This window comes from Schistocerca gregaria, chromosome X (assembly GCF_023897955.1).
Source record: "Schistocerca gregaria isolate iqSchGreg1 chromosome X, iqSchGreg1.2, whole genome shotgun sequence".
Lineage (NCBI taxonomy): Eukaryota > Metazoa > Arthropoda > Insecta > Orthoptera > Acrididae > Schistocerca > Schistocerca gregaria.
The window spans coordinates 590,416,714-590,436,915 of record NC_064931.1 but is presented as its reverse complement, the minus strand read 5'-3'; the positions used below and the strand labels follow the sequence as shown (position 1 = coordinate 590,436,915).

Genomic DNA, 20,202 nt, shown 5'->3' with positions numbered 1-20,202 from the left:
TTGCATGTAAGAATTTTGTTGCGTAGCTTCATGCTGGCATGAGCTCCACTGTCGCCTGACTTACACGTTAGGGAATACATCAGCCGAACAGAAACTTGTCATTGTACGTGACTTGTGCAAAGCGTTTAGTTTACTTTATTCCATACTGTCAGATCTTTAGATTCTTTCACGTGCTTAATTACTTTTATGTAGCAGCGACGGTCTGCTTGCGACTACGTCAGTTTTGCCGGGAGCGTCAAGAGTTGACCATAGTGCACAAACATCTAGAAATAGTGTTGATCGCAGTTGACATGCGCAGGGATTCTTTCAGTCTTCGTAGCATCTCTAGTGTCTCGGGCGTTACCCATGATTTCTGGCGCCACCACATCTATTGTTAGTGGGAACTGGAAGTACCAGGTGATCAAAAAGTCAGTATGAATTTGAAAACTGAATAAATCACGGAATGATGTAGACAGAAGGTACAAATTGACACACATGCTTGGAATGACATGGGGTTTTATTAGAACAAAAAAAAAAAAAAGTTCAAAAAATGTTCGACAGATGGCGCTTCATCTGATCAGAATAGCAATAATTAGCATAACAAAGTAAGACAAAGCAAAGATGATGGTCTTTACAGGAAATGCTCAATATGTCCACCATCATTCCTCAACAATAGCTGTAGTCGAGGAATAATGTTGCAAACAGCACTGCAAAGCATTTCCGGAGTTATGGTGAGCCATTGGCGTCGGATGTTGTCTTTCAGCATCCATAGAGGTGTCGGTCGATCACGATACAGTTGCGACTTCAGGTAACCCCAAAGCCAATAATCGCATTGACTGAGGTCTGGGAACCTGGGAGGCAAAGCATGACGAAAGTGGCGGCTGAGCACACGATCATCACCAAACGATGCGCGCAAGAGATCTTTCACGCGTCTAGCAATATGGGGTCGTTCGCATAAAACCCCATGTCATTCCAAGCATGTGTGTCAATTTTTACCTCTCTATCTACATTTTTCCGTGGTTTGTTAAGTTTTCAAATTTATACTGACTTTTTGATCACCCGGTATTACCACCGGTATATTCTAGCAAATCCATGTAATTTCCGCAATGATTCGGATGATGCGTTGTGACACAGCCATATTATTTGATAGATATACAAAACTTTTAAATATATTAGAAAGTACTATACTGTCTACTACTTAACATTGATGTAAGCATGCAGGTGCTGTTAGTTGCGCTTCTACATCTACATCTACATTTATACTCCGCAAGCCCCCCAACGGTGTTTGCGGAAGGCACTTTACGTGCCACTTTCATTACCATCCTTTCCTGTTCCAGTCGCGTATGGTTCGCGGGAAGAACGACTGCCGGAAAGCCTCCGTGCACTCTCGAATCTCTCTAATTTTACATTCGTGATCTCCTCGGGAGGTACAAGTAGGGGGAAGCAATGTATTCCATACCTCATCCAGAAACGCACCCTCTCGAAACCTGGACGGCAAGCTACACCGCGATGCAGAGCGCCTCTCTTGCAGAGTCTGCCACTTGAGTTTGCTAAACATCTCCGTAACTCTATCACGCTAACCAAATAACCCTGTGACGAAACGCGCCGCTCTTCTTTGGATCTTCTCTATCTCCTCCGTCAACCCGACCTGGTATGGATCCCACACTGATGAGCAATTCTCAGGTGTAGGTCGAACGAGTGTTTTGTAAGCCACCTCCTTTGTTGGTGGACTACATTTTCTAAGGACTCTCCCAATGAATCTCAACCTGGTTCCCCCCTTAACAACAATTAATTTTATATGATCATTCCACTTCAAATCGTTCCGTACGCATACTCCCAGATATTTTACAGAAGTAACTGCTACCAGTGTTTGTTCCGCTATCATATAATCATACAATAAAGGATCCTTCTTTCTATGTATTCGCAACACATTACATTTGTCTATGCTAAGGGTCAGTTGCCACTCCCTGCACCAAGTGCCTATCCGCTGCAGATCTTCCTGCATTTCGCTTCAATTTTCTAATGTTGCAACTTCTCTGTATACTATAGAATCTTCCGCGAAAAGCCGCATGGAACTTCCGACACTATCTACTAGTTCATTTATATATATTGTGAAAAGCAATGGTCCCATAACACTCCCCTGTGGCATGCTCGAGGTTAATTTAACGTCCGTAGACGTCTCTCCATTGAGAGCAACATGCAGTGTTCTGTTTGCTAAAAACTTCCTGCAGCTCTTACCATCACCGTAGCCCACGATAGCATCCTTGCGACAGCAGGCGATGCAGGTGAAGGTAACATTTCAGAATGATGTGGTGCGTCCTTTGCCGTTATTCTACGTACCTCTTCACTAATTACGTCACCACTGGCATCGCTCACTCTTTCATTTTCACTGTGAGTGTCATGTCCTTGGAGTCTATTTTGCGATCGTCCTGAGCCTTAAAAGTAATCGGTTTACTAGTGCAAACGACCTCCAATATGTTGCTCAGAATGCGCAATCCCTAGTCATGTAACTATCATCCTTAATGGATATTTTTGTACTGTCCCATGTATGTATTATTTTATCTGACAGTGGAATACTGCGCGATCCGGACAACAATCCATTTCGGAATCACATATTGCTGCCTGTAGGCGCTGGACTCTGAAGAGATACTTAGGATAATGGTCGTTCGCATTATTTATTTGTTTAATCATTTAAGTGCTCCATTTCTAGAACAAAAATTGAAAGTTACTATTTAAAAGACTCCAATAATTTAATACACATTTTGAGTTTGTTTTGTTTTTGTTCTATACTAAATCTTCATCTAAATTTACAAAATTTTTCTATTGCATGTGCTACCCAACTGCATTGCTGTAACCACCACACGGGCCACGCAAAATCAGCAACTGGACAACGTCTTGAGATGGGTAAAACATGTACATTGTTCCATAGCCGTGATCACTAACGCACGCCTGAGTGGAGGCTCTCGATTTGGAGGTAGCCAGTTCGAATCCTCTTGGTCGAAGAAATTTTCATCGTCAACATTTGTCTGGCAAGTTCTTGATCACCAAACTTTGTGCCAATGTCATGGATTAAATATCATACTTCTCCAAAGCGTCTCATGAAGAGATGGCATGTGACACAGTTGATGGTGGTTAGTCGGTTGGGCACATCAACATCAGCGATCGTTTTGGTGCTATTAGAGAGGGTTTAGATTATCTGTGGGTACCAGGATTCCCTCTCTCCATGCTCTGATTGTCCCACAACACAAACGTGACAACAAACTATACACACACCCATTACATTCACTTACAAACAACAGACACACTTAAGACCCAGCTCTTGTAGATCGTCAGGATGGGGGCCATTGTGAGTGGCGAAAGAAAACGCTTTTTTCTTGATGTTTGACAAAATTACATAATGCTGTGTATCCTTATTACACAAATCCAAGATTTTGGGCCAGTGTCTACTGCGCTATACCTTGTCTATTGTTATGGTTATTGACGGTCAGTCCCCACATGGTGGGTCAATAGCTTCCTTTCTTTAGTATCTAACAGTGATTCGGATTCTCCGCCAAGTCAAGTATCGATTTAGAAGAAAAGTCGGAGATACTTAGGCATTGCAGCTCGGTCTATGGAGGGTGCCACCACTGCCAGCGTGTCACGTGGGCCCATATTCACAGCTGGGGCTTCCAGTAAATACCACAACCCTGCAGTTGTTCCTCAATTGCTTGCTATTCTCTGTAGCCTTCGGTATGCACCATTGATAGTTGAATGATTGATCTTCACTGTGTTTATGTTTACGACTACAATCTCTCCCTGGACTGCTTTGCGCACGCTTACGTCGACTTTCGCTATCCTCCGGAGTTTGCTTCTGGCTGCCTGTTCACTTCGAGAACTTTGCCGACGCCACTCTACAGGAAACGCTTTTATCCCCACTGGTCTCTGTGTCACCCTCGGTGCAGATGACCATAAACTCTGTTTTACCTATGCAGACTAGGATAGAAAAGTGGCTTCGAGTACTTTTTCCCCATGCAACTATTCAGTATGAAGAATGGGCCCTGAATTTCGAAAGTTGTGGCAGCAGCAATTACAGCTGCAATAACAACAACGCAACAGCAAGAAAAGCTGTGGGAGGTCCAACAGCAACAGCAGAAATTGCACTACTGCAAAACCAACAACAGTTTGCAGCTGCAGCGTCTTCGCCTTCCCTCAGCCATCTGCTTGCTTCGACGAGTCAAACGGGAACTGGAAGTTGTGTTTATGTCGTTTTGGTCTTCACTGCAAGGCAAATCAAATAATTGGCTTCGAACGTCAGAGTGCGCTTTTACTGCTTACTGGTAATAAATTTACCACGTGGTGCAAAAAATACACCCACTCTTAGACTCTTGCAGTTTGAGCTTTGGTGATGTTTGTGATTTGCTGACTGACTATTATGCTTACCGAAGCCACGTAGAAGCAACTAGGTTCAAATTTAATCAATGTGTTAAGCAACGTAAACAAGCGTATGCAGCATGAGCTGCTGACTTGCAAGGCTTAGTAAGCAAGTTTCATTTTTAAACTTCCAGGCAGATGAAAACAGTGTGCCAGGAAGTTTCATATCAGCGCACACTCCGCTGCAGAGTGAAAATCTCATTCAAGTTTCATTTTTCCTGCAAAATGCATGACGCGTTAAGAGAAATGGAAATATTTAATGCAATATAGTTGCCTTTGATGATGAAGTATATTTGAGACCTAAGAAACAGTTCAATTTGGAGATACAACCAACAACAGATGAAACACCGAGGCAGTACAAATGACGCCAAGCCGTTGCCCAATGGGGACCAGCTGCAATATGCGCGGACAGAATTTGGGCACACTGTATATCGATTCGTTCGTGACTGATAATAAGACAGCATTAGTTGCGTTAAGCACGTCGAACCGCATGCAGGTTCTACGCACGTGCAAAATTTCGGTTGGATTACGTACATTTACAGAGGTGGGCCCCGCTGCACACCATACAACGCCCTACCACCCTGCAGAGTAGCAGATGACAGCCACTTCATAGGCTGTAATTGGGAATTTGTGTGGATGTGTTGCTGATTGGCTTCCTTGGAATCTGCAACCCAGTTGCACTGCAGAAAACACCCTACTGAGTAACAGATGGCGGCATTTGTCTGCTGCTACATCATGTACTGTAATTGGGAACTCGTCAACGGTGTGTTCCTGATTGGTGTCCACGGTAAAACACAGAGGTTGGTGCCTGTCAAATTGTATCTGGGCCGCAAGGCAAGTGGGAAAGTGCATCCGCATTTGAGTACTGCCATAACGGCTCTATTAGTTATAGTTACTAAGAAACTTTGCCCACCGTTGCAGTCACGGCACTGTCTTACCAGCACATTGTGAGTGGGGACCGAATAGCGAAATGAGAGGCTTGTGATCAGTGATCAGTTGAAACTTCATACCATAAAGATATACATGAAACTTCTTGACGTCGTTTACGATAGCTTGCGAGTAATTTCGTTGGGTCACATTTAATGCTTTAGACACAAATGCCGTAGACGTTTCTATGGGGCAGCATTGGACCAGTGCCGGAACCTGAGGCATAGGTGGCTAGCGTGAAGCATTAACATGCGTTGAACATTGCTAACCAAGACGCAGCTTTCTAAGATGCCAGAAATCCTCCTGGCATGCTCTGACCACAAAAATTTAACTCTTTTTTATGCAATTGATTATTTAGGTAGGAAATTTGGTCTGTTTGGAATTAATTTCGCATAATAATTAACTTTGAATAAAGACGACTGCAGTTCCTTGAGGTTCTTGGGAGCCAGTAAGTCACTATTGTGTCCACATGATTCTATGTGGACCTAAGCCCTTGTTTACTTAATATGTCTCTCAAGTACTTTAGCCGGCCGCTGTGACAGAGCGGTTCTAGGCGCTTCAGTCCGGAACCACGCGATTGCTACGGTCACAGGTTCGAATCGTGCCTCGGGCATGGATGTGTGTGATGTCCTTATTTTAGTTAGGTTTAAATAGTTCTAAGTTCTAGGGGACTGATGACTTCAGATGTTAAGTCCCATAGTGCTCAGAGCCATTTGAACCATTTTTCTCAGGTACTTTACACTTGGCTGAGATAAACTACATTTGTGAAGCTGACAATGTATACCATGGGCTTGAAGCTACGCAAACGACGCCTGTAGATGTTCCAGGTGTTTATCCCACGCGCACCAGGTAATTAATAAGTCCTCTAAATAATTAATACAACTGAGGATACCTCGCCTGAATTGCAAAATGACAGGAGCTGCTGCAAACCCAAATGTTAATCTATTACAACGATACACGCCGAATGGCATGTTACTCACTAAAAACTGTTTCGTCTTACCATCTACATGTAATTGAAAACAGACATCAATGAGATCTGTTTTCGAATATTAATGCCCCTAGCCCAATTTTACAAACAGTTCCTCTGGCCTATGTTAGCTTCACGATTAACAGCGAACTTAAAGTCGTCATAATTCATCCATTTGGCTTTTTTTACTACTATCGGTACCAAGGGTGTTGCCCACTGGCTGGACGGCACCGTAAGTGCTGTACAAAACTTAGGCAATGATGCCTTTTTAAAGATACGTGAGCTTGAAACCCTGTTGTACAATCTAATGTAGGTTAAAACAGTTGCTTATATCGCGCACATAACGTATCAAGTACTTTCAATGGAATCACTGTTAAAACTAGATTCACTTGGTCTTGACTTTGGAAACTAAAAAGCGCAAAATTGTTATCCAAGATTTTACTACCGTAAGGGCTAGTTGCCGAGATACATTTTTATACCCAGCTTGGACTATGATGTGACCCCGCAACGGGATCGACTGTCCATTGTACATCACCACTCTGCGCTGAGGATACCACTGTGGTGAGCTGACTGACCGGTATACGTCTACATTAACCAGAGACACGGTGGCACCTGTCTCCAACTGTCATTCCGCCGTTCGTTACTCCATTAATTTCCAGTAGCAGCATGAGCTTTTGCAGCCAGTCTGCTGTTGCTACTGGCACCGGCAAGACAAAAATGCAACACGGTGGCGGTGGCTGTCGTCGCCGGCTGGCCAAGGCAGACACTTTCTAGATGCTCCCCTTTGCGGTATGTAAACCTGCTGATGTTACAGAACGAGCAGTGACATCGTTTATATGTTGGTGCTCAATCTAGCACGATTTGATTGCACTAACTTTTCTGGAAATCTTGAACAACGACGTGGAAGTTAGTTTTCTATGAGCTACCGCTTGGTTTGCTTCTATTTATGAACGTCTACCAATGACGAGGACGGTAGATCGCTAACTACTGAATTCGCATCGCCGTACTACCGAACGAAGGGTGCTCGGTAGATCGGATAATAAAGTTGATTTGTCATTACCAGTTGATTATATAGCACAACGGTGGCAGCTACTATAAAGGAAGTCGACGCCAGCAGAATTGTTAAAAACAGCTTGTGCTGAGCTGTTACTTACTGATCCTTGGCAATTTATAGCGCATCGCTCAGGTACGGATCAGACAAAACAGCCACAAAAGTAAATGGTACCCAGAAGTTTACTAATATCGCGAGACAGTCCCAAGGAGCAATGTGGTTGCTAGTTGTTAATACCCCTTCTATGTTTCCATATGTAGCACAGATGGCTACCACCATCCGTACACTATCCATCATATTTGCAATAAAGGCCACGTTACACCCTGGTTTCCGACAATGACCCTCAGTTCATGGCATCTGCGTTGAAGAGTTTCTGTAAACGCAACGATAATGAGCACCTAACTACTCCCTGTTCTATCCAGCGTCGTATTCTGAAGCGGACTGAACGGTCACGTCCTTTAAATGCAGGGGCGCAAGATGATGGTGACAGTCGACTCCTGGGAAGCAATCCCCGGCCTCCTCGCATGATACTGGTCCACCCCTGTAAATGGACTTAATCATACTGAGATTTTACACGCACGCTGAACCTGCACCCTTTTATTCCTCATGCGCTCGGCTCAGTGAGCTCTCGATAGGTCCCTTATCATTTAGCTACAAAATAGCAGGTCAGCAACTGGAAGCAGTTAATTCCATAAATTATCTGGGAGTACTCATTAGGAGTGATTTAAAATGGAATGATCATATAAAGTTGATCGTTGGTAAAGCAGATGCCAGACTGAGATTCATTGGAAGAATCCTAAGGAAATGCAATCCGACAACAAAGGAAGTAGGTTACAGTACGCTTGTTCGCCCAATGCTCGAATACTGCTCAGCAGTGTGGGATCCGCACCAGGTAGGGTTGATAGAAGAGATAGAGAATATCCAACGGAGAGCAGCGCGCTTCGTTACAGGATCATTTAGTAATTGCGAAAGCGTTACGGAGATGATAGATAAACTCCAGTGGAAGACTCTGCAGGAGAGACGCTCAGTAGCTCGGTACGGGCTTTTGTTAAAGTTTCGAGAACATACCTTCACCGAAGAGTCAAGCAGTATATTGCTCCCTCCTACGTATATCTCGCGAAGAGTCCATGAGGATAAAATCAGAGAGATTAGAGCCCACACAGAAGCATACCGACAATCCTTCTTTCCACGTACAATACGAGACTGGAATAGAAGGGAGAACCGATAGAGGTACTCAGGGTACCCTCCGCCACACACCGTCGGGTGGCTTGCTGAGTATGGATGTAGATGTAGACCCGTGGGCACAGTCTTTTACCGCAAGTGCTTCAACGTATGGAGCGCACTTTGGGCCGGAACCCACGGTGGAGACAAAGCGTCTTCGTTCGCAGTAATGGGCGACGAATGTTTGAATTTACCACGGGCTAGGAGCAAATCGTCAGATATCGAAACAAGTTCCACCCGCAACGAGACGTAGCGCCCACACCATTCTCAAACATCCGGTCACGACTCACGCAATAACGGTCAGGAAAATCCTGCCCAACAGCCTGTCTGCCACAACCATAATCTCCACTCTCGCTTTAGGTGTAACAGAGTGTCGGCAATGACTAGCAGTAGGAGCCGGTAGAGGTTGAACGACTTTCATCCAACAAGCCACTTGCGGCTTCCACCTACACCAGAGACTCCGTCACCAAGCAGGCGGCAGAGGTTGAGCGTAGCCGGAATGCAACACCCATGGCGGCCGGACCATTATCTCTATATGGACCACGGCAGGCACCCGCTGCCCTCAGACAGGACCAAACAATTCCAGAATCACCTCCGACATCCGTTCTGGCTCGTCACGACGACCACGGCCTTTCCGGCCTAATTTGGTGATTGAAGGAGGGGAGAGGCCTAGTATCCGACAGCGATTCGGATTTCCCGCCTACCCTGAGTATCGATTTGGAGGAAAAGTCAGAGATAATCAGGCTTCGTAGCACAGTCCCAGCTCGCTACCAAGGAGGGCGCCGCCACCGCAAGTATGTCACGTAGTGCCGTACGCTGACGAGAGAATAATGTCGCGGCCTCATACTTGGTCCCTCAATTCCTCGTTATTCTCTGAAGCCTTCGGTACGTGCCATTGATAGCAAGGTGACTGACCTTGCCAATGTTTACGTTTCTGATTTAAATCGCTCCCCGCTGTTTTGCGCACGCTTACGATGACTTATCCTACTCTCCGGACTTTGCTTCCGATTAGCCGCTATCGACCACAGGAACCGCCTGTTGTGCCAACTGGTCTTCACGTCGCTGTCAGTGTTAGTTATCATAAACTGTGTTCTACCTACCAGGAATGAACAGGAAATTTCTATACCAGAAAAGTTTGAACAGGTCATAAACGCATCTTCTGCTCACGTTTTCGGCTGTACCAACATCACATGCGTACCTTTTATTGTTTTTTCTAAAGATGTAACGGAACTTAAAATTTAATCTTCGCTACTACATTAAACCTCGCACTTTGTATATTCGACTGATACCAGCGGACAAGCCTACTTAAGCTTATTGTGTTCACTGAGAACTAGCGCTTCTCCTTACACTCAGTGCATGCACTCATTCCTAACACGCCTTTCAATTTAGATATTATTCCTTTAACCGAGCTATTTAGACGTTCGTAGAGGTTTTTATGCAATATAGCCATAAACCTGTCTACTTTCTATTTTAACGGCTTGTACAGTGCACAGACACGTACTTGATAGTGTTTTCATTGATCATGGATTTCATGTACTATCCAATGGTTTAAAAAAAAAGTTACGTTTTGTTAGTCTCAGTTAACAAAGATGATACTGAGTGAATCACTACAAACCTGTAAGTAGACAAGACTGGCTTTACCAGTGGCCAGATGGTATCCGGACGCTATGCTAATCGCGTTGCCTTCATTTGCTGCAATGACGTGCTTCTCTGGCGCCACACGGTTCGATACGAATGCACAAAAATCTGCCAAGTAAAGCCATTAAAAATTAATGAAATGCAGATATGACAGACAATTATTATGTGTTAAGAAAGTATTAAGATTTTCTGCCATTTTATTGTGACTTGCCTTTGAGGAGTGAATCTGGAACGCCGCAGAAAAAATCGATGCCAATACCTCTAACAGCGTCGTAGAACTCTGAAGGATGCAAGAAATCTCGTACTAGTTCAGTCAACTGTCCTACTTCAACATTTCGTCTAGTTTGCTCGTTAACTTGCTGAAATAAATGAAACATACGATATTATAAATAACTGAACAGCAATATGTTGTAGTTATTGTATACACGTTTTACTATGCTGTTTAGTTACCGGGAATTACATAGACTGGCTTCAGTTAGATTTTAGATCTGCAAGCGACGACGAGATCGTTAGTCACAGGGAGAGGAGGATGGGAGTTTGAGTTTGGCTTCTCGTAGACATCGATCTTATTAAAGCGGGACCTCTAACTGAGATGGGGAAGCATAGCAGGAGCAGTTCGCCGTGTGCATATTGAGTCAACCACACAAACATTTGCAAGGGGAAATTACAGACGTTCCAGCTCAGTTCTATCAAGGTTAGAGAAAGAAATGAGCCACCGGTTTATTGGAAAAATCACATCAGCAACAGTCTAGGTTGATTTTTAGAGTAATACAGGAAATATGAATACTCATTACCTTATAAATACTGGATACTGAAAAATAGGAATGATAATTAATCTGTCTCAAAAGACTGCTACAAATGAATACAAAAATATTGCTTGTGTTCATTAATTATACACATTCATGAAACTTCACTGGCCCAAATATGTAGCAGTCTACCTACTGACTAGAATATTCTCAATCAATCCAACTATCTCCCTCACAGGTATAACTTTCTCGTGAATTTGTGCAGGCTTCCGTCTGGAGATTCTCCAGTTTAGATCAGAATAATATATTTGATAACAAGACTCAACTTTTAATTATTGTTTTCATGTGATTGTCTTGGTGTTCGCAGTTTTTCCTGTAGGGCTACTGAGAATACTTCCGATAATATGGAAGCTAATTTCCTGACTCCCCATCCGATTCAAAATTTCTCGTTGTCTTGGTGAAAAGTAATGGAAGTACTAAAATTGACGTATAATGCCTCAGTGCTTTGAGATAGACTGAATCAATGTCTTGCTTTTCTCAAAATTTACGAGTCCCAAAGAAAGTGATCATTCACACTTTGTTCTCCATTCTATAGTTCTCTTCAAGGTTTGCGTATAGACCATTGTGATATATTCACTTCTAAAGCCATCTTCTACCTTTGGCTGATTAAAATCTAATGTTTTGTTTTCTATGGAGTAAGTTATAGATGCAGTGATTATCCTATACATTACGGATGGGAGGCTAATAGTATAGCAGGTATTATGTCTAGTCAATCTGATGTCTTGTGAAATATAATAATTACAGCATTTTCTGGTTTTGGGGAATTGCCTTCCCCTGGAGATATTGTGTGAACGATTTAGCAAATTCCTTTTGCTCAGTTTTCGTCCAGCTTTAACCGTTTCTTCTGAATCATCATCATCTGCAGGTATCTCTCTTTTCTTGATATCTCTAAAGGCTGGCATTACTTCCGGAATGTCATTATTTTCATCATGAAGTATCTGTGCTCCTGATTCATCTCCTGAACTAAATAAACAGCTTCGAATTATCGTACAATTGCCACCCTATTATCAGTTAATGTGCTGCCTGCCATCAGAACTTTTCAGTAGTGGTGTACGCTGAAGATGAGTTTCTGTTTTGCCTTTTCTACATTCTTTTTGTTTTCAGTTGTTTCTGTGAATACGTTTTCATGATTTCTTCTCACATTCTACTGAAGACATTTTCAAATATTTCTGTTTTTATTTTGCTTATTCTAATTTTACTGTTATTGTTCGTTTGAAACTGTGATCTTCGCTTTAATAGCTGCTCTGTCCCATTTCAGATGTTCCTTTCTTTTGCTGCCTTCGTACCTGCAACGTTTTTCGCTGTTTGCAGAAGCAATTTTATTAAATAATTTCCCCTTTCGTCAATGTCTGTAACATCTTCATTTTTTAAGATGCTGCACTTGTTATTTAATTTAATTTAGTTTAGTACTCTATTTTTAAATAAATTCTCATTATATACACTTTCCGGCCGTGAGTCTGTTTCTTTCTAGTTTTGCACGTTTTCTACTCTATATCCTACTAGTCCCTAATCACTAGCAACTCTAGAGAGGTTTGGGACAGTAACATATACATCTTCTGCAATGTCTTTGCTGTTCGTTAGATTAGAGCCCCATTTTTAGTTTCATTAATCCTAGAGAAATCCATTTTACATTTGTTTTTCTTCTAGAAGTATTCAATAAGCGTGAACATGTTGTTCTTATCGGTAAATTATACTAATGTATGATCTCTGCTGTTTCTGGTGCCATTCCACAAGTTTCCCAGTGAATAACTGTTCTGTTGTTTTTGCCCTCCTTTCGCATTAAGTAATTGTTGATAGATTGTGCACAATATTAAAACATTTACAGTGCCATTAATGAAGTGACATTCAGATTTTCCTAGCGATGAGTATGAACATCTTTCAAAAGGTGAGTAAGGTGTATTGAAATATAAGTATGTCTGGAAGATGGGGACTGGACTTTAAACTTAAGGATAACACAGCGAAATAAAAATCAGTATATACGTAGCTGCTAACATTCTAGTTTTTGATCGTATTTAATAATTAAAAGTACCTGACACAGACATGGTCTACGCAAAATATTGTTGATTAAGATTAATGTATTGCACATATTTCTTTGAAAGAGTTTTATTTTCCGTTGTGAGCATCATATTACATTAAGAAACGGATTCAGTATTAATTTTGTGATATGAGGATCTTGTATCAAGAAGAATAAAATGCGTTTTTCTAGTCTAAATATTTCTAGGATTGGACTTAACCAACTGTTACATTTTTTATCAATTTCAACATACTATGCTTAGAGAGGACAATTATCTCACTCTTCTTACCAAATCCTGAGTGGTCGTATCAGTCTTTAAAGCCGATGACGCACTGAAACATCTGACTTCTAATTGGTTCAGGAGTTTGGATGTCACGGGGAGCACACATTTCCTTAATGCACTCATTGTTGTTGAGATCTGAAACAACAGGAAACCTAATATTACATAGCATATGATGGAACTTGTTTTCGATCAAACAGAATTTCATCAAGATAAGTTAAATTAAAAAGAAGTTTACCCAGAGATTACTCTGGCAATTGGAAGTTGTTTTCAAATTTTACATAAATTATGGTATCTGTGTATTACAGCGGCGTAAGATATCACCTTGATGAAATGGCCTCTATAAACATGCTCTACAAAAAGCATAACTTTAACATAGTGAAGTTTCGCTGTCGGCAGTGAAATGGTTTCCGCTAAGCATAAGTTCTGATCTCATAAAGATGAATGGAGGCAGGTTAGTGGAGAAGACCATTTCTATGACTAACTATAACGTTCCATGAAAATCTCACGGACGTACTGCAACTGTCCGCAGCTCGTGGTCGTACGGTAGCGTTCTCGCTTCCCACGCCCGGGTTCCGGGGTTCGATTCCCGGCGGGGTCAGGGATTTTCTCTGCCTCGTGATGACTGGGTGTTGTGTGGTGTCCTTGGGTTAGTTAGGTTTAAGTAGTTGTAAGTTCTAGGGGACTGATGACCATAGCTGGTAAGTCCCATAGTGCTCAGAGCCATTTGAACCATTTGAACGTACTGCAGCCACATATATTTATAAACTGTTGAAGTAAGAGCGTTAAAATCGTTTAGTTATGAATTTCACATAGCATGTTCAGCTACAACTCTGCGCATTGGCTGATATTACGCATCCACACAGAACATTTCGGTTTTGAACCCGAGCGATAACCGTCGTTACACCTGCATAAAACAACAAGCCATTTGGGGTAAAACCTGAGTTACTATGAAAGTATTTGTTCGAAGACGATAAACTGCACGTCGTAATCAGTCAAGATTTAATGTTCTAATTTTTAAAAACGTTTCGACACTTATCTTCAAGTTCATGTCTTCTAAAACTGCCAAAAAATGGTTCAAATGGCTATGAGCACTATGGGACTCAACTGCCGTGGTCATCAGTCCCCTAGAACTTAGAACCACTTAAACCTAACTAACCTAAGGACATCACACACATCCATGCCCGAGGCAGGATTCGAACCTGCGACCATAGCAGTTGCACGGTTCCGGACTGCGCGCCTAGAACTAAAACTGCCATCTGACGAATAATAAGTTAGATGAATCCGCAACCTTTATATTGTTGAAGACATGTATGTGATATTAGGTAGTAACCCCAAAACGCGATATACAAAATTAACACATTAAATTGTGAGTGGTTATGAAATTTTGTGAAAAGATCTCGGCTCAACGCAGAACGCCTTTGTTTTATGATAACCAACCCAATCCGTGTATCACATCCCTGACAATCTCTCTCGTATTTCGCTATGATACAAAACAAGCTGGACTTCTTTGAACTTTTTCGATGTCCTCCGTCATTTCTATCTGACAAGGATCCTATACAGCACAGTAATACTCTAGCACAGTACGGACAAACATAGTGTAGGCAGTCTCATTAGTAGACCTGTTGCATCTTCTAAGTATTCGAGTGTTCTTCCAATAAAACGCACTCTTTGTTAATACGAAGATAAATTCAGGCATTAGGAAATATTTTATCAAGATACTTGAATGAAGTGTAGACATGTACGGAAGTGAAACAAGCACGATAAACAGTTTAGACCACAAGAGAATAGAACCTTTTGAAATGTGGCGATACAGAAGAATGCTGAAGAATAAATAGGTAGGTAGCGTAAGCAATTAGGAGGTACGAGGAGGTAGTGAATCAAAATGAGACAAAATTATTGTGACAGAATTTGACTTAAGGCAGGGTTAATTTGATACAAAACATTCTGAGGCATCAACGAATCGTCAATTTGGTATTGGAGGGAAATGAGGGGGCAAATAAATTGTCGAGGAAGACCAAGGGATGGCTACATTAAACAGCTTCGAATGCATGTGGATTGCATTTGTTGCTCGGGAGATGATAGAGTAACGTGAAGATCTGCATCAAACCAGTCTTCGGACAACAACAACATCACTGCTACTTACCCAATTTAGAATTTTGTGCTTTCGGGTACTTGTTTCACGAAATACGGTGGACACAATTTTTCTTAATGAGACAATCAACACGGATTCAGAAGGCATTGCTCATAAGAGGCACAATTCACATCCACAACGAATTTAATTATAGCAGTAATGGATGTACGTACTTAAGTCCATGATTATTTCGAAAGTATTTCATTCACCATTATACTGCAACAACGTAAATAAAATATCTGACAGTGACATAGTTCTGAATACACTCGCAATGTACTGAGAAGCAGAAAGCAGTGCGTCATTCTGAGCCGAGGGTCATTAACACAGATAAGGCTGACCTCGGACATCTCGCTACGTACTGATGGACGTTCACTATTAGTCATGATGTAATATTTATGACTTAACCCGTAGCATTATCTTTAGTATAATATCGCTGATGAATCGCGTATTTACAAACATTTAATTCGGTCTCCATAATATTCGCTGAGGGCCGGAACTTAGCATCATAAGACGTAATTGAGATAAAAAGTTTGTGACTCCTTTACGGAAATTTATTCTCACTGAACGCTGGAAATGTGTAATTATTATTGTTTACGTTGAAGGTGGTGTCCTGTATGCCATGAATGCCTGTAGTATTTCCTAACTAGTTCTGGTTATCAACATTGGACACCTAACTACATCTACATCCATACTCCGCAAGTCACCTGACGGTGGGAAATGCTACGCAAACGAGCGTGTAATTAACAATATGCTTTTATCTGTAGTATTCGCGATATAAATATGATCCATCAAATTTTTGTGCTAGCTAAACAAGTAAACAGAACTGATGCACTCTTAAAAATGAAATATTTTTCTTGTTAGTATTCAAACAAAACACTGGAACTAATATTCGCTTCATGTTTGTAGCACGATTTCACTAGGAAGGTCACGTTTTATATTACTCTTTCTATTTCATTGTTTGTTGAGGACAACCGTTTCACAATGGTGTTTTACAGCAGCAATGTTGAAGTATTCACTCACCTTCTGTTGTCCTTACCGATCCTGCTTGTAATTCAGTGAACTCTTCGTACTGCTGCTGCGTGTTACGCGCTCATTTGTTTCGCCATATTGTTTGCGCGCGTCGAGTGCAGAATTCAAACCTTTTATCGCGTGTCACGACTTGCTCTTTATTGAACGCGCGCGTGCGTGTGTGTGTGTGTGTGTGTGTGTGTGTGTGTGTGTGTGTGTGTGTGTGTGATGAAGGACTTTTGATCGTGGCTGTGTATGAACATTCATATATTCGTTGTTCATTTTTCGCGTTTTGCTTGAAATGCGGAATGAGTAGGTGTAGAGAAGGAAGAGAGCAAAAGTGGGTTTAACGTCCTGTCGACTTCGAGGCCAGTAGAGACGGTGCACAAGCTCGGAATGTTTCAAGGATAGGGAAGGAAATCGCCTGTGCCCTTTCAAAAGAATCCTCTCGGTATTTGTCTGGAGCGATTTAGGAAAATCACGGAAAACCTCAATTTGAATGAGTGGACACTGATTTGAACTGTCGTCCTGAAAGCGGCTCCATAGTCTCCCTCTAGCGTAGTGATTAACATGATGGCATGATGGACTCTCCTGCCACTGCCAGGGCATCGTAATTTAGGTATCAAGTGATTTCGCTGCATCATTTGATCTTAAAAAAAGGCCATGAGCAATTTTCTCTTTAATTCTTATCCTTTATAAGCTTACGCTCTGTCTTTAATGATGATAAGGCGCTAGATTCGAAACTTGCCTTTTCGAGCGTTGAACTGGCTTTCATTTCAGGGTGTTTCTTCTTCTTTTTTTTTGTAATCGCTGGCCATTGTAGCCGAGCGGTTCTAGGCGCTTCAGTCCGGAACCGTGCTGCTGCTATGGTCGCAGGTTCGAATCCTACCTCGGGCATGGATGTTTGTGATGTCCTTAAGTTAGTTAGATTTAATTAGTTCTAAGTCTAGGGGACTGAAGACCTCAGATGTTAAGTCCCATAGTGCTGAGAGCCATTTGAACCACTTTTTTTGTAATTGTTTCTGATACTATTAGCTTTCTTCTGTTGTCATTAAATGATCCTGGCTGTGCGCCGGTATATGGAGCAACTGAAAAAGCTGGATATCTGGAATCCTTTTCATATATTTATGGGATGGGTATTGTGGGCTATAAAATAATTTACTAGTATGAAGCACATGGTTTTAGTCTTCAGTGTTCTGTGGACAGGTAAAGGCGACGTTCTGGTTTTCTTTCACAGTCAGGTAGAGAGAGAGAGAGAGAGAGAGAGAGAGAGAGAGAGAGAGAGAGAGAGAGAGAGAGAGAAAAGAAATAAAACATTCAAACCAAAACACACAGACGCACAGAAAATACGATACCCTATTGCAGTGCCTGTGTTATTCACCTCCACCCTCCAGGTGTGGCTGGCTGCACCCAGGCACCACTGCCCTCCCGCCACTGCAATCTGTCAATCACAAAGTTATTTTATTCGAGGTAGAGGACAAAAAGAGAGCTCTGTGCACGTGTCCTTGCAGCGTATAAGTAAGGTACTCGACATGACCATGTGGCTGGCGAATGGCCAACCAAACACCGACGGCTGCGCGCTCGGCAAGCAAATAGTGAACTGTATCAACAAGGCCTTACATAGGGGTAAGCTGACGCGTAAGTTGAAGTTATTTTGCAACATACATGGTTTTATACATATGCAAATGGTATCATAGATAAATGAGTGGAGAGACGCATTGGTCACACACGGTCAGTCACTTTCTTTCCTTGTGAAAAATATCTAAGACCTAGATTTGTTTATATGATGATTGATAAACTCAGGAAGAATACTTGCTACTTTTTGTCTCCTTCAGACCACTTGTTTCATCCAGTTTCATATTCATAGGGGTTATTTCAGATTCTAAACGTAAATAAGTAGTATATAGTAGTTGGGTTGGAGAGACGAAAATGCAACACAATCGTAAGAGTTTTGTATACTGATAAATGCTGGCGTCATTATATCAATTAATCCATGAACTAATTTTACCTGTTGAGAAGGTGGATTTACTGTTTGTTAAGTGCGATAGAACATGGATACGCGGGTTATTTGGGTTTGAAACTATGTTTATTCGTATGTGAACGTCATATATTTTATCCCTTGTGAATATGTAAGAATAAAATGATTTATGGTGACTAACAAGTTTTGACGCATCATTTCTCGTGTAATCTGATAAAATACCCTGTGCAAACCCTTTATACTGAAGATTTAGTGAGTATTTTATGATTTATGTATTTCTAGGTGTAGGCACTTCTTTCAAACAATAGTGATTGATGGATTGCACGAATAACGTAATGCCTATTGTGATCTAATCTGTCTGGAACAATCCTACAAATAGAGTTTGTTGTGAATGTCCACCACTATCTGAAATTCAGAGCATCATACACACATCAAAAAAGTTTTGCATCACGCCAGTTCCTAGAACTCCTGAAGATAGACGTTTACTGTGGATACTGTATCACAGACACAGTCCCTTTGACTGTTCAGAGGTGTCACTAAACCCGCCCAAAGATGTAAACAACCACCCATGAGCAGCGCCTATTAGACGGAGGGTGTCCGACAGCAGATCAGTTCCAGTCATTCCACCAGGAAGGAGGTACACGGCTCGTGTTGTCTGTAGTTCAACCATGCCTAGACAGTCAATACCGCGGTTTGATCGCGTCCGCATTGTTACTTTGTGCCAGGAAGGCTCTCAACAAGGGAAGTATCCAGTCGTCTCGGAGTGAACAAAAGCGATGTTGTTCGGATCATGGAGGAGATTCATACAGGGAGGAACTGTGAATGACATGCCTTACTCAGGCCGTCCAAGGGCTACTACTGCAGTGGATGACCGTTACTTACGGATTATGGCGCGGAGGAAACGTGACAGCAACGTCACCATGTTGAATAATGCTTTTCGTGCAGCCACAGGACGTCGTGTTACGACTCAAATTGTGCGTATTAGGTTGCATGATGCGCAACTTGACTCCCGACGTCCATGGCGAGGTCCATCTTTGCAACCACGACACCATGCAGCGCGGTACAGATGGGCCCAACAACACGCCGAATGGACCGCTCAGGATTGGCATCACGTTCTCTCCACCGAAGAGTGTCGCATATTCTTTCAACTAGAAAATCGTCAGAGACGTGTTTGGAAGCAATCTGGTCAGGCTGAACGCCTTAGACACACTGTCCAGCGGGTGCAGCAAGGTGGAGTTTCCCTGCTGTTTTGGGGTGGCATTATATGGAACCGACGTACACCACTGGTGGTCATGGAAGGTGTCGTAACGGCTGCGCGATACGTGAATGCCATCCTCCGACCGATAGTGCAACCATACCGGCAGCATATTAGCGAGGCATTCGTCTTCATGGACGACAATTCGCGCCCCCATCGTGCACATCTTGTGAATCACTTCCTTCAGGATAACGGTATCGCTCGACTAGAGTGGCCAGCATGTTCCCCAGACATGAACCCTATCGAACATGCCTGGGATAGATTGAAAATGGCTGTTTATGGACGATGTGACCAACCAACCACTCTGAGGGATCTACGCCGAATCGCCATTGAGGAGTGCCTTGATGAACTTGTGGATAGTATGCCACTAGGAATACAGGTACGCATCAATCCAAGAAGACGTGGTATTGGGTATTAGAGGTACCAGTGTGGACAGCAGCCTGGACAACCACCTCTGAAGGTCTCGCTATATGGTGGTACAACATGCAATGTGTGGTTTTCATGAGCAGTAAAAAGGGCGGAAATGATGTTTAT

General features: G+C 42.4%; 1 protein-coding gene across 3 annotated transcripts in view; it reads right to left on the bottom strand.

Moving 5' to 3' along the window:
- The window catches only part of LOC126298672 (phosphonopyruvate decarboxylase-like), a 103,289-nt gene that overhangs the window by 59,144 nt on the left and 23,943 nt on the right, over window positions 1-20,202 (bottom strand). For 2 of the 3 annotated variants that reach the window (XM_049990102.1, XM_049990104.1), the window contains exons 2-4: window positions 13,303-13,431; window positions 10,405-10,552; window positions 10,171-10,301 (exon numbers count right to left, since the gene is read on the bottom strand). In XM_049990102.1, coding sequence (XP_049846059.1) covers window positions 10,171-10,301; window positions 10,405-10,552; window positions 13,303-13,419 — 396 coding nt within the window. In that variant the 5' untranslated portion in view covers window positions 13,420-13,431. Of the gene's footprint in view, window positions 1-10,170; window positions 10,302-10,404; window positions 10,553-13,302; window positions 13,449-20,202 lie in introns of all 3 variants that reach the window. The other variant, XM_049990103.1, reaches the window with a different exon arrangement.